The sequence below is a fragment of the Panthera leo genome, chromosome F3, assembly GCF_018350215.1.
Source record: "Panthera leo isolate Ple1 chromosome F3, P.leo_Ple1_pat1.1, whole genome shotgun sequence".
NCBI classification, from domain to species: Eukaryota; Metazoa; Chordata; class Mammalia; order Carnivora; family Felidae; genus Panthera; species Panthera leo.
In genome coordinates this window covers 39,807,650-39,822,577 of record NC_056696.1, presented here as the reverse complement: position 1 = coordinate 39,822,577, position 14,928 = coordinate 39,807,650, and the positions used below count along the sequence as shown (strand labels likewise).

Sequence of the window (14,928 nt, the reverse complement as noted above, 5' to 3'; positions counted from 1 at the left end):
CACACAGAGACATAAAATAAGCAGAAAAATAAAACTTTTTTCAAAAGCTCTTTTGACTAGTATTACAGTTAATTTCTAACCTTACTATGCCATTTATATATCTAGTTATACTTTTTTCCAAAAACTTAAAGCAAAACACCCAAAAAACCCAAGAACAAATTACCTTTATGGATGAAGCAGCATATAGCATGTCTTCCAGGGTAAAATGGCAACACTGGTTCAAATATTCTTGGCAAAATTCTTGAATCAGCTGCAGATTATACAGGCTATCGGCCAAAGACATGGTTTCTTTCAAACAAATATCTTCAAATAGGAAAAGAGCAAGGTGATGACTTGGGGCTAATTTGATAATATGCATTTCATATTCATTTTGTAACTAGTGGCTTAGAACAAACACCCAATTACGTGGAATCTGGTTTACAGACTCATACAAACATAGTGGTCACTCCACAAAAAGACTTAGCACTACCACCCCTACTCAACTATCTTCCTCAGGATGATACGTAAGAAGGTTCTTTAAAGAGCCTTCATTACTTACTAAATACTGCTACTGTTGTCTTAATACCTGTTACCATCTTTCTGTAGTCCAGCAATATTTCACTGGAACACTTACCCTCTAATCTGACCACACCGGGACAATAAAAATGAATAAGAGCAGCTAAAGCACAGCCATCTGTACCATCTTTCAACAAATTTTCTACCAATGGAATGCAAGGCAATTGCTTGAGCAATGTTTGCTCCTTCCTATAACGAGCCTACAATAAAAAAAAAAAAAAAGAGAGAGATGAAAATAAGTAACTAGCAGCCAACATACAGGAAAAAAAACCAGTATTGTAGATTATATCAGTAATACAAATCAAGAGAAATAAAAACTACTCACCAACATCCTTCTTTTCTAAATAATACCAAATATTACCAAAGTAAAATACAGAGCAACAGCATTATAGTTCCAAAGTACTTAATATAACATGATGTTGCCAATTTATATGAAATGACATTTAGCCTAAACATTTAAATATAAAAGCATCACAAAATAGATTCTGAACACTTTGTATCCAAATTGTCAGTTCTGTCCTTTTGCAGATAATAAAATGCATTTATTTTAATGCTAGAATTTAGACCACAAGTTATTTTATGGGAAGAGCAAGAGTGCCACTTGAGCAGAATTGTAAGAATTTTCAAAATTGGGGAGCAGGTCTAAGAATATGATACTATTCCTACAGGAAATTTGGCAATAAGAAATATCACTTTGAGGAACTGGAATATCACCAAGATATTCTGGCTTGGTATCTGAATGTTAAGATAACATAAATGAAGTGTAGTAACTGTGGAACTGAAAAAACCCTCCCAAGTGAGGTTTTCTTCAAGGACAGAGCAAATGTAAGGATTTCTGTTCCCCCTCAGAAAAACAGAAGAAATCTTTGTTTTCCAAAGACTGCCTGGTGTGACCAGACACAACTTTACAAGAGTTTTCTAAAAACCGAGATGTGCTGTAGAACTCAGTGGTGACAAGAACAAGCCCTTGAGTCAGATGACCTAGGTTCAAATCCTGTTTCTGACATTTACTGGCTCTGTGATCTTGGACAAATCATTTAAACTCTCATTTCTCAGTTTCCCCATAGGTAAAATGGGGTTAATAATAATACCTATTTCACAGGATCACTGAAGGATGAAGTAAGGTGACGCCCGTAAAGTGCCATGCACACTGCTGGGCACATAGCCAGCAACAACTAAAGGCTGGCCTGCTACTAGCTATTAGCTCTCCTAAAGCCAAGAGAATAATGCTGATGACTTAAGGAAGATGCATACTGAAGTGTTTTATTAGGAAAACGTATGATTATATTGGTTACTGACATTTTAAGTTTTTTAAAAAGTAACCAAAACTAATTTTTCTTCTAACTCCATCTGAACTGGTCATCTCTACATTTTATAATTCAAATATAATTATGAAATAAAATACTTTTGTGAGAATAAGAACAGAAAAATAATTTACTAAAAAAGAATATTTACTATTAGGTGGTGAAGTGATATCCCTCAGCAAAGTATATGCATTAATGAAGAATTATTTATTCCTATTTCTGTCTACCCAAGATTCATGGAACATTTTTTTCCTTTTGAAGATTTTCAGAGAGCTTGTTCTTTTTAATCAGTGCACACCAGGCATCCACACTGAATGGTATGTTCCAAACTCAGAGTACCTATATTCAGAAAAAATTTACATACATGCATTATATAAATTCTTCAATGGATTATTGATTTTAATATCCTTAGAAAACTCCCTTACTTTGCTGCTAGTAGACAGTTTAAAATTCAACCATGAAAAAAGAGGAGAGAGGAGGCGAAGGGAGAGGAGAGAAAGAAAGAAGAAATCAACCAGTAGCATCTTCTAGCCTTAGGCTACCCTCCTCACATTTGGTAAGTAAGCCACAGTTCCAGATCCTTACACCCCTTTCTCTGGCCAGCTAGAAACAAAATAGTCTCCCTCTCAGAAATCCTCCAAACTGTCTGGGCTCATTCCCAAACTTCCCAGATCTCTAGGAGTAGCTTGTTTTCAGCCTACAGTCTGAACCGGACTGAGTCGAGCACTCAGGGTCATGAAACAAAGAACTGAATTGTGTAACTTGTCCTACTGCTTGCTGCCAAGTAGCACTTCTGTACAAGGCACACACACAAAGCCTTGTGAGGCTTTAGCACTAAATGCCAATGGTTTAGAATAGACTATCAGGGATTTATGAGTGGTATGCTAAAACATTTTCCTGCAGCTTATATCCTAGAAGATGTGTCAGGTAAATCAACTTAATCCTCAAGTCCTGTACAACTCCCATTTGCAGTTCATGAGAATTATAGAGTCTTTTGCACTTTATCTTACTATATGGCTTTATAAAGTTACTGCATGGAGACATTCTGTATTCTTTCTACCAACTGAGAAATTTAGCATTTAAAAGGGCATCATATTTTCTCTTTCAACATTATATTGTATTTCTAAGTTATATTTTTATTTCTGAGGGCATAAAATACTTCTTACGTGGTCTATCCACCCAGATTTAATCCTGAAAGAATCACCCTTCAGGTCAAATCAGAACTGAATACAGTTTAGGTCCAATACTGGTACGACCACAGGGAATATGTCACTTTTTATCAAACAAAAAATGTACCCTACAACTCAGGCTGAAAGGAAATGATTCCTTCAAAAATATTTTAAAATACAAAAAATTTACATATACAATTCATACTCACTTTTCTCCTAAAGTTATTAAAACTAATGAGAATCTCTATCCATACATTTTTTTTACACCTATTTACCGACAGTCTGTAAATATCAGTAGGACTAGCAAAATAATGGTTACCTTAAACTATTTTTAAAGCTTCTAATCCAAATTTTGGCCAGATTTTTTTTTATCTCTTTATTTTACATTATGATCAAATACCATAAAATCCAATCTCTATGCAGCAACTAACAGAATTATAGGAAATGATTATACCAGCAAGACACAAACAATACCATTCTGTAATTACACTTCTGGAGAGCAAGTTGAAGTAGTTGGGCAAACTTACTGGAACCAGTTTCCAAAACCATTTGGAAGGAGACTTCAGAGGAAGCAGCAGGGAAAAAAGGGAAAGCAAAAGGTAAAGGGAAAATTCATCAGAATGGTTTTTAATTAACAAGTGACAGTAAAGTTTCTGAAAGTGGAGTTCCAAGTTATAGTTCTCATAGTATTTTTTAAATGTTAATTAATACTTTAAATATACAGGTTCCTACTAATAAAGACCTCCACCTTCTCCTCCCCTCATCTCCTCTCCCAATACAAAAATTCATTTTTCAGATATTCAGGATATTCTGTATACTTTGGCAGCAAAGAATTTTATTTCTGAGTTCTAGAATCACACATCATATTAAAAAATAAATCCAGGGGCACGTGGGTGGCTCAGTCAGTTAAGCATCTGACTTCTGATTTTGGCTTAGGTCATGATCTCACAGTTCATGAGTTTGAGCCCTGCATCAGCCTCTGTACTGACAGTGCAGAGTCTGCTTGGGATTCTCTCTCCTCCTCCTCCTCCTCCTCCTCCTCCTCCTTCTTCTTCTTCTTCTTCTCTCTCTCTCTCTCTCTCTCTCTCAGTAAATAAACATTAAAAATAAAATAAAAATAAAAAATAAAACTGTATCACAAAAAGGGAAGTAGAAAGATTCTAGAGCTAGATTTGCAATCATTATCATTCTTAAACATTAGTAGAGCAAGTCTGATCAGGCAGTGTTTCTTTCCCAAGGGAAAAGAAGACTGTATCAGTAAATATACGAATAAAGCAAACCGCATTGCAGACTTGAAAAACATAATAATTTCTTTCAACTATATGACAATTTCATTTAATTAATGGACGGAAGACTAGTTGGCAATTCTTACTAAGATTTTTACAGAGTCTCTAGGGCAAGTAGCTACTTACATAAAGAGAATATAAATGTTATTAATTTTACTATCTGGAGGTATCCCAAAGAATATAATTTTATTTCTTCAAAATGATAAATACAATAAACTCATAATTTCAGTTAATATGAATTAATAATTTGTGATTGTTTAACTCTGTATTTCCTAGCACAATTTCTAACAGCCCTGAATAAACATTTGTTGAATGAACCAAACTAAATGGGGTCTGAATTAAAATTCATATTCAACTTTTATGTAGAAAGTTTATCCTACAGGGGCTCCTGGCTGGCTCAGTCAGTGTGACTCTTGATCTCGGGATTGTGAGTTCAGGCCCCACACTAGATGTAGAGATTACTTAAAAATAAAATTAAAAAAAAAAAGTTTTTCCTACATAAAATTAACTGTAAAAATAAGACTATTTGGAAAATAATATGAATAAAGTATTTTCAAGAACTTCAAGAATCAGAAAAAATGTCATCTCAAGACTCAGAAAAATTCCAACTTTCCATAAAGAGAGAACATGTCCAGTAAGTTTTTCTTATTGCATCAGGAAGAATAACCTTAACAATTTTGTTGCATATATTTTAATCTGTCATTTAACCAGAAGTCTTTGGCAACTGCAGTTATGATAACCATAAAAAGTATAAGAGCAGAAGCAAAAAGAAGGAAGCCACTGAGAATGTGTCAGGATTCCAACGGATAACAGAAACTTCAAAAACGGGTTTTCTTCTTTTTGAGACTAGAAAAATCCATTATATGGAAACTGATAAAAAGCAATTTATTGCCAATTATTCAAAACAGGAGAGGTGTGAAGGTTCAAGTTACTCCATATATCTTGTAAAATATTCAATGTGACTTTTCACTAATTCAGACTGCTCTGGCCTTCTTCCCACCTCTCCACTGACCTAATTTAGTGATAGCAATCCTATTCAAGGGAATAGGAAAACCATATAGATTGGCTATTTGAAGGAAATATGACTAAAAAAAAAAGTAAATATACTAAAAGAACAAATAAATATCTATGCTATTCATGGTTGTAAACTCATACTTCAATAAGTTCAAATATACAGCAAAATTTTCTTGCTGAAGGACAACTGTATTTCTGAAGTGAATAGCAACTTCCCCTCCTTTTACTTTTCAGAGAACTAGGCAAACAGCAACTTCAAATCCTGTTTTAAGATGTAATTATGAGACCAAAACATTTTAAAAGGCCACAGACAAGTGAAAAATTTCTTATTTTTATTAAGTCCTTACTGATGACAGGGGCCAACGGGGGCAGTTCAGATTTTCTGGAATAGTTCCCATTTCCAGCATTCCTTTGCACTGTCTTCAACACACATATGTATGACTCATCGTAAATTCTGGTTAGTTGTTTTAGGACTTGCCATTAATACTCCCCAAATAGCTCTATGTCATCCTCTGGGTATCTATAACCTCTCTGGGATTTGGGATAATTCCTGAACTTCTTCTAGGTGTTCTCAAGCCACTTTGGGAGGATGCTGGTTTGACCGGGCCTTTCCTGGAGACCTCACAAAGTTGGAATTCTTTAAGGAGTTAGTCAGAGCTGTGACCTGTCACCTCACGACTCGTGAGACCGAAATGTCTTCTCTTTTGTAGGTCTGAGAGCTATGCTGCACTGCCAACAGGAGTGTAAAATGGTACAAACCCCTTGGAGACTTTGGCACTAGCTACCAAGACTACAAATGCATTTACCTTCCAATCTAGCAATCCAAGTCCTAGGGTATTTACCCTGAAAATCCAAGAATACAGAAGGACATTATTCTTTGTAGTATTATTTGTAATTGCAAGATACTAGAAAACACTTAAATGCCCATAGGAAAGTGGTAGAATAAACTATGGTACATACACACAACAGAGTACTGTGCTGCTGCAAAAAAAGGATGAGGAAGGTATCTAGGGACTGTATGGAGTAATTTCCAGGATATACTGTTAATGAACAACACAAATTGCAAAAGATTAAATATATTTTGTTAGAGGAGAAAAAACATATTTTATATATATATATATATATATATATATATATATACACATATATATATATATATACAAAACAGTATATATATCTGTTATATATCTGTTACCTATATATAAAACAATATATAATACTGTGATTTATATATATATATATAAATATATATTTATATTATATATATATTTATTTATATTATATTTATATTTTATATATATAATATATATATATATATATTATATATTATTTATTATTAATATATATTAATATATATTAATATATATTATAATATATATTATATAATATATATAATATATATTTTAATCTGTCATTTAACCAGAAGTCTTTGGCAACTGCAGTTATGATAACCATAAAAAGTATATATATATAATATATATAATATAATATAATAAATAATATATATAATATATAATAATATATTAATATATATTAATATATTAATTATTAATATATATTAAATATATAAATAATGTATATTATATATATTTATAATATAAATATATATATTTATAATATAAATATATATATATTTATATATATTATATTATATATAAATATATATATATTTATATATATTATATTATAATATAAATATATATATATTTATATTATATAAATTTTATATATATAAACATATATATATATAATATAAAATAAAAATATATATATTTATATATATATATATATAAAAACAAAAATGAGGATAAACCAACTGGTTACCTACAAGGGTTAGCAGGGAGTGAGGGGAAGGAAAGAGGTAGAAGAGATACAGGGAGGGAGTAATACCTTTCTGATTATCACTTTTGTCGAGTTTTGACTTTTGGAATTAATATAATTTGGAAATCATATAATGTTCTATATATTCAAAAAAACAAAATTAAATCAACAAGGATGGTGCAAAAAAGTCACTACAACTAAATGAAAGCAGAAACCAATAAACCCAAATATATTTCAAAGGAATAACCCAAGCAACTTCAGAACACAGTATTTTGACCATATATTATCAATCTAAAGAAAGAAGAATTATATTGTACTACAAGAGATGATGGATGTTAACCAATATACAGTGCCATATGTCAATTATATCTCAATAAAACTGGGAAACATATAAAAGCATTATAAGGGTAAAACAAACCAAAAAAGAAGAAGAAAAAAGAATTGCAAACAAATCTTAAACTCCTTAGTGGGTTTCTTTTTCACATTGGTATACACATAGAGACTCTGAAACTATTATATACATATTGTAGTACTGAGCAAATTAAAATTAGTACAGTTGACCTTGAACAATACAGGCTTGAAACTGCACAGGTCACTTCCACATGGGTTTTTCTAATAAATACATTACCATCTTGGAAATGTATTTTCTCTTCCTTATGATTTTCTTAATAACATTTTTTCTCTAGCTTACTTTATCATAAGTATTCAGTATAAAACACATATAACATACAAAATATTTTGTTAATGAACTGTTCATGTTATCAGTAAGGCTTCCAGTCAAGAGTAGGCTATTAGTGGCCAAATTTCTGGGGAGTCAAAAGTTATAATCAGATTTCTGACTGCATGGGTGGTTGGCACCCCTAAGATCCTGCATTTTTCAAGGGTCAAATGTAAATATCAAAGTATGTCATCTCAAATTACTTACTGTAAAAGTAAAAATAATAACCATAAAGTTAAGAAACCAGACAATATCTTAACCAACTAATGAAAATCAACATCACCCAGTAGGGGCAAATGGGTATCATGTGCCTCTTGATATAATACTGTGAGAAGGACACAACTTATATAGCATTCCAGTCTAAAAAAAACAACCCCTCAACTTAATTATGAGGAAATATCAGAAGAAAACAAATGGAGGGATTTCTTTAAAAATGTCAAGGTCACGAGCAAAAAAGAATAGCTAAAGAACTAGTCCTGTTTAAACACTATAGATATGACAACTAAATACATGACATGATCTTGTACTGAAAAAAAATTATAATGTACAATTGAATGCAACTGGGACAAGTGACAAAAGTGGAATATAGGCTCTAAGTCTGATCAAAGTATGATACTAACATTAAATCACTTGTACTTTGATTATATAAACAAACAGCCTTCTTCTTAAGAAATACACCTTGAAGTACGAAGGGGTAATGGGATATGATGTGTGCAACCCTCTTTCAAATGTTTCAGAAACATTTACATACATATGTGTTTGTGTATGATGTATATGTGTGTGTGTGTGTATATATATACACACATACATACCTGTATACACACACATAAATATATAGAGAAAATTAATGCAGCAAAATGTTAGACTGATGAATCTGGGTCAAGAGTATACAGGGTTCTTTTCTATCTTGAAACCTTTCAGAAGTCTGAAATATTTCAAAATAAATGTTCTTAAAAAGCTACATTAAGGGGGCACCCGGGTGGCTCAGTCAGTTAAGCACCTAAGTTCGGCTCAGGTCATGATCTCACAGTTCGAGAGTTTGAGCTCCATGTCAAGCTCTGCGCAGACAGCCTGAAGTCTGCTTTGGATTCTGTGTCTCCTCTCTCTCTCTGCCCCTCCTCTGCCCACACTCATCTCTCTCTCCTCTCTCTCTCTCTCTCTCTCTCTCAAAAATAAACATTAAAAAAAATGTTATATTAAGTCTATACCAGTCCAAGTCTTTGTTGAGTCTGTATCCAACACCACCTATATATCTGTTAAAGAAATCTGTTCTACAATGTTCTTAGGCAAAGATGAAAATCATAGTGCTAGCATACCTAACTCATATTTACATCTCTCTAGGGCAAGCCACCTTTGTAAAATATTGCTTGGAGAAAAAAATATCACGGTATCATCTCTGAATTTTAAATATGTTTAAAATGCTAAGTTCCTCATTTAACTATACTAAATAGGTTGATAATACAACACAGGCATATTCTAGATTGGGAAGTTGCTTTACCAGTAACCACAAGTAAATGACTATGAAAGAAAAATAGTATATTGGCAATAGGTATAAAGAAAGAATCAGCATTGACCACAGAAGTCCACACAAGAATAAACTATGATTATAGAATAGAATCTTAGGGGTAGAGTTCCTTAAAAATGATCTAATTTAGGCAGGTGAAGTCTTCAAAATTATTTGACTGAAATAATGGTATGAAAAAGAAACCAGGTAAATAAGTCTAAGAATCAAATCAAATGATGTATCTGAGAATGATGTACTATATTAGAACTTTAAATGTTTTATATATTTATATATGAAATAGGCAACTTCATCAATTACAAAATTATAGGTTACAAATCAATGTTCCCCAAAGCATGCTGCAAATAACAGTAATTCCACAGGATGTTAATAGAAGTCATTCACAGAAGAGGTCAAAGATTAAATACATTTGAGAAACAGGCTTCTTATGTAGGCCTTCAATGTACTAAAATGGGTTGTAACATTTTTAAAGGGGCACAGACAAGGCAGCATTTCCCAAATGTATTTGACTTTAGACTCTTTCTTCTGGGGTGCCTGGCTGGCTCAGTCAGTAAAGCATGTGACTCTTGATCTTGGGGTTGTGAGTTCAAGCCCCACATTGGACACAGAGCTTTAGAGCTTACTTAAAAAACAAACAACAAAAACAACTGGATTTAACAAAACTTTTAAAAAGTTGATGTTATTTTAAAAAATCTCTTTCCAATAGTATCTAAAGTACTGTTTGAATAAAAAGAATTTTAAAAGTTGGTCATAGTTTTTAATTGCTAAGGAACTCGGGTCAAAGTGGAAATTCACATACGCTGAGGTAATCAAGCAAAGATGTAGAAGCATTCACCTACTGTCTCACTGGGGAAAGTGTGGTCTATTTTGAGACTATACCTTTAAATGAAAAGCAACTAGAACTCAGTTAATTTCTTTTCTCCAAAGGCAATTCCTTAATCTAATTCCCACCCTTCTATAAAATATCTCACCAGTATTTCTGTTTTAAAAGTGAAGAATGTTGCACCGAGTAGACATGTATCTTTTAATACTGTGAGAAACAAACTTTACTCTCTATAGAGCTACTACTGTAAATTTAGGAATATAAACCCATGAATATCCAAATGGTCTACTTACCAATTCCTAAATATACATTTTCCTTGTAATTTATGTTATTCCCTATGACCTAGTGTCCTCCTTTGCAAATATCATAAAACCTACTAAGGCCATGTTCAAGTCCCACATCTTCTAGAAAACCTTCTTAGGTATTCCACAGTTATCATAAAACTACAAGTAACATATACACATATGAAACTTTATGATAACCGACTGCTTAATATTTTCACTAACCTTTTGCTTTGAATTCCTTACTTTTACTAATATATTGAGAAGGAAAAATTTGAAAATCATTTTAGTCACAGAATTTAGAAGCCATTTAATTCAACTTTAAAATTTTTGCAGATAAAGAAAATGAGGCCCAGAGAGGTCAAGTGCCTTGGTGAAAGTCATGAATTTAATCAGTGGCAGAACTATTCTACTTTGTCTATACTCATTTTGCCATAGCACTCTGTACAAACCCCTTAAGAGAATGAATGTTGGGCTTCATGTCATGGCTATAAACTTTAGAGATCTTTTACGTAGGGTTGCCAGATTTAGCAAATAAAAATATGAGATGTTCATGCAACTACACCAAAAAATTTTTGGTGTTTATCTGAAATTCACATTTAACTAGGCATCCTCTTTAGAATAAAAATGAATATTAGAAGCAAAAGAGCAACTTGAAGAAAAAAACAAACAGAAAATAACATTAGTAAACTTTTTAAACAAAACATTTTCCTAAAACATGGCACTACTTAAAATGCCTTCCTTTTAAGGACACCAACCAATCCAACAGTCAGAAATACACCATTAGCAGATTTAACAATCTAAAGAAAATAGCTTTGGAATGCTACTTTTCATCCAGCATTAACAATATACAGTGCAAGTATCCCTCAACGTATGTATGTATTTTACCAAGAAGATGGTTGTAAAAAAAAAGTTTCATAAAATAGATTTTATTGAACATCTAAGTTGGGAATAGGTGGGCAAGGACAAAAAGTAAGAAATATCATCCAACACCATGGGCTCTGTCTATAGCTGGATAAATCATAGAAAACATGGCTAGCATCTGGGTCACTAGGCAAGCTAGCTTAAGTAGGTGGAAGGCATGGCAACTTCCTACCAATCGCATAGCAATAAGGAAGAGCAAGTCATTCTCTCATCCCTAAAAAGAGGACAGGGTCAAGAATGTTGCTTTTGTAGGAATAAAAATCAAGAATGAAATGATTAAATTTCCAGCCAAATCAACTAGTTCGAATGCCAAAAATCTCACTGCTAGGTAATAGAGACTGCTTTCCCTAGTTTATGCTGTCACAGAGTGATTCTTCATGATGATGATACCTACTTTGCAGTAAGACTATGTAATGTAAAATTGACATTGTCAATTTCACATAGATTTCACAGAGATTCTATCAATGGGAAAAAAAAGAAAATTCATTTGAAAATAAAAACATGTGTTGTGCTAAGATAAAAATATGTATTAATCCACATATTTAAAAATGAATCACATTCATTCCTTCATTTACTCAGTCATTCACTTAACAAATACTGGTTGTGAGGTTAATATGTGAAATTGCATGGGGAAGTGCTATTATAACACAAAGTGGTAGTGGCGTCTGGGTGGCTCAGTTGGTTGAGCATCCAACTCTTGGTTTCGGCTCAGGTCACAATCTCATGGTTAGTGGGTTCAAGCCCCTCGTCGGGCTCTGTGCTGACAGTGCAGAGCCTGCTTGGGATTCTCATTCTCTCTCTCTCTCTCTCTCTCTCTCCATCTCTCTGCCCCTCCCCTACTCATGCTCTCTCTCTCTCTCAAAATAAATAAATAAACTTAAAAAATAGTTTTAAAAAAGTCAAAGAGGTATAATACAAGTAGTGTCCAGATTCCATATAGCTTTTAAGAAAAGTAAGGCTTACTTACTCTGGTCGGAATATAAATGGCATTTTTCCCCCAACAGAAATAATGTTTATTGGGTCCTATGCCAGCATATAAAATCCCTATTTAGTTCATGATGTGTATGCAATACTATAGGATTTAATCATTTAAATATCATGGAAAAAGGCCATTAGTATTATAATTTAGGATGATGCCATCTAACTTACTCCCAATTAGTTCCAGGCACAAAACTGGGGGCAGAGGTTTCAACTCCTACGGGATGAGAAAGAGAAAAGGAGGGAAACTAATAGGAAAGGACGGCAATGGCGGGAGGTGGGGGAGGGTGAGGAAGCAGGAGGGAAGAGAGAGGCAGAAGCTGGTAGAAGGCAGGGAAATGGAGTATGTGATCTGGGTGATGAAAAAAAAGATTTCCATTCTCATGTACCTTTAGGGGGAAAGGACATCAACAAAGTTAGGATGAAGAATCAAGTATGGATAGTATTTTCAGGAGCTAGTCAGTAAGCTAAATGAGGGAATTCACTGTGATGCCGAAACATCAAGTTCTGACAAAATTTTAGGTGGTCTCCCACAAAGTTTTCTGTTGCAGTTGATAATACACAAAACAGCTTTCCCCTTCCTTCCTTTTTTCTCTTTCTCTTCTTACAGAGGTATCAGTGACCAGGAGCATTAGCCCAAAATGAATAGAAAAACTGTATAATAATAAACTTTAAATAATCCAAATTGGAAAATAAGGTCGCTGAATAATTATAATTTCTTACACCTCAATTCAAATGCTACACAACATGATTAAAGAGCTCTCATTATAACAAAAACACAAATTTTCAAAGAAGGAAACTCTAAAAGCCACACGAATTTTTAAAGAATGAATCCATATTAATGTTGCTTCTTTCTTCACAGAATAACCATATGTACAACCTACAACTACTGGAATATATTTAAAAGGCTGGTCTTAAGAGAAGTCATTGTAAGGCTGGTACACTGAAAATGTTTTCTGTTGTTTCATACACTTTGCCAAAGGCAAAGTCATTGTTTCTGCCAAGTACTCCACAAATTGAGTTCTAATCATTAACAATTTTTCCTAAATACCTCCACCCGATTAACCTTCATTTTGCACTTCTACTCACTTGGTATTTATGACCTGCTTTCTAGGGCACACAACACCACCAAAAAACAATTTAATGAACATATCTATTAATTAATATATGTATTTCCCAAACAACACATACATGTGAACATACATAGTCTCATAAAGACACCTTATTTTCTTTGAAATATATACCTTTTGACCTCCTGGAGCTTCAACTGTGTGATGTTCTTTCAATTTCTGTTCTTGTTCCATAATGTCTTTCAAATGCTCATTTACCTTAAAATATAAAAACACTAATTTGAATTTATATTCAAATATGATGATAAAATAACATGCACCTTGAAAGGCCTGTGGTCAGATCTCTGATGTCAAATATCAGTACTATTCAAATGAGAAAGTTTCATTTTCCCAACCAGAAAAAAGTATTTTACAAGTGTTTCATTTGATATTCTGAAATTAATTCATTAATTTATTAAATATTTGTTGAGTACCTACTATATGTCAAGAATTGCTTAGAGTGCTAGAGAAAAAAGGGTACTCAACAACTTCTAATTTTAATGCTTAGGAAACAATAAAACTTTATTTTTTTAATAAATTTTTTCTAATCTCTTATAAAAGAGATTAGCAAAAAAAATTATTTTCCCTAGAATTAATGTTTTCTTATTGTTAGAAAACACTTTAGGAGGGGCGCCTGGGTGGCTCAGTCAGTTGAGTGTCCAACTCTTGATTTCAGCTCAGGTCATGATCCCAGGGTCTCGGGATCAAGTCCCGTATCGGGCTCTGCACGGACAGCATGGAGTCTCTTTAAGATCCTCTCTTTCCCCCCGCCCCCTCTCTTTCTCCCTCTGCCCCTCTCCCCCGCTTGCACTAAGAAAGAAAAAAAGAAAAGAAAAGAAAAAAAAACACTTTAGGGTTTTTTTTCAAATGGCACAAAGCATTATTTTATTTTATTTTCAATTCCAGTATAGTTAACATACAGCATTATAGTTACACAAGTTTCAGGTGTACAATACAGTGATTCACCAATTCTATACATTACTCTGTGCTCATCAAGACAAACTTTTTTTTTGGAGGGGGGCGGGGAGGGAGGGAGAATCCCAAGCAGGGTCTGCACAGTGAGCACAGAGCCAAGGCTCAGAACCATGAGATCATGACCTGAGCCGAAATCAAGAGTCATTTAACTGAATGAGCCACCCAGGCACCCTAAGATAAGTATATTCTTTTTTTTTTTTTGGATTAGGAGACAACTTTAATGTCTTTTTTGAAAAAGGATCCACCTGTTAGGTATATTCTAGGAAAAATACTAGAGATAGGTTAGTGAAGTAATCCAGAAAAGATTAGACATTTTCTCAAATCCCCTTCACTTATTTCACCCATTCTCTTCTCCCCCCGATAATAATCTGTTTGTTCTCTATAGTTAAGAGTCTGTTTTTTTGGTTTGTCTCCTTTTTTCCTTTGTTTATTCTGTTTCTTAAATTCCA

General features: G+C 33.2%; 1 protein-coding gene across 5 annotated transcripts in view; it reads right to left on the bottom strand.

The window, feature by feature from the left end:
* CAMSAP2 (calmodulin regulated spectrin associated protein family member 2) overlaps window positions 1-14,928 on the bottom strand; it is a 112,717-nt gene that overhangs the window by 26,723 nt on the left and 71,066 nt on the right. For 2 of the 5 annotated variants that reach the window (XM_042924573.1, XM_042924574.1), the window contains exons 4-7: window positions 13,640-13,723; window positions 3,556-3,588; window positions 614-755; window positions 164-303 (exon numbers count right to left, since the gene is read on the bottom strand). In XM_042924573.1, the coding sequence (XP_042780507.1) occupies window positions 164-303; window positions 614-755; window positions 3,556-3,588; window positions 13,640-13,723 (399 nt within the window). Of the gene's footprint in view, window positions 1-163; window positions 304-613; window positions 756-2,010; window positions 2,195-3,555; window positions 3,589-13,639; window positions 13,724-14,928 lie in introns of those variants that run through there. The other 3 variants (XM_042924575.1, XM_042924576.1, XM_042924577.1) reach the window with 2 other exon arrangements.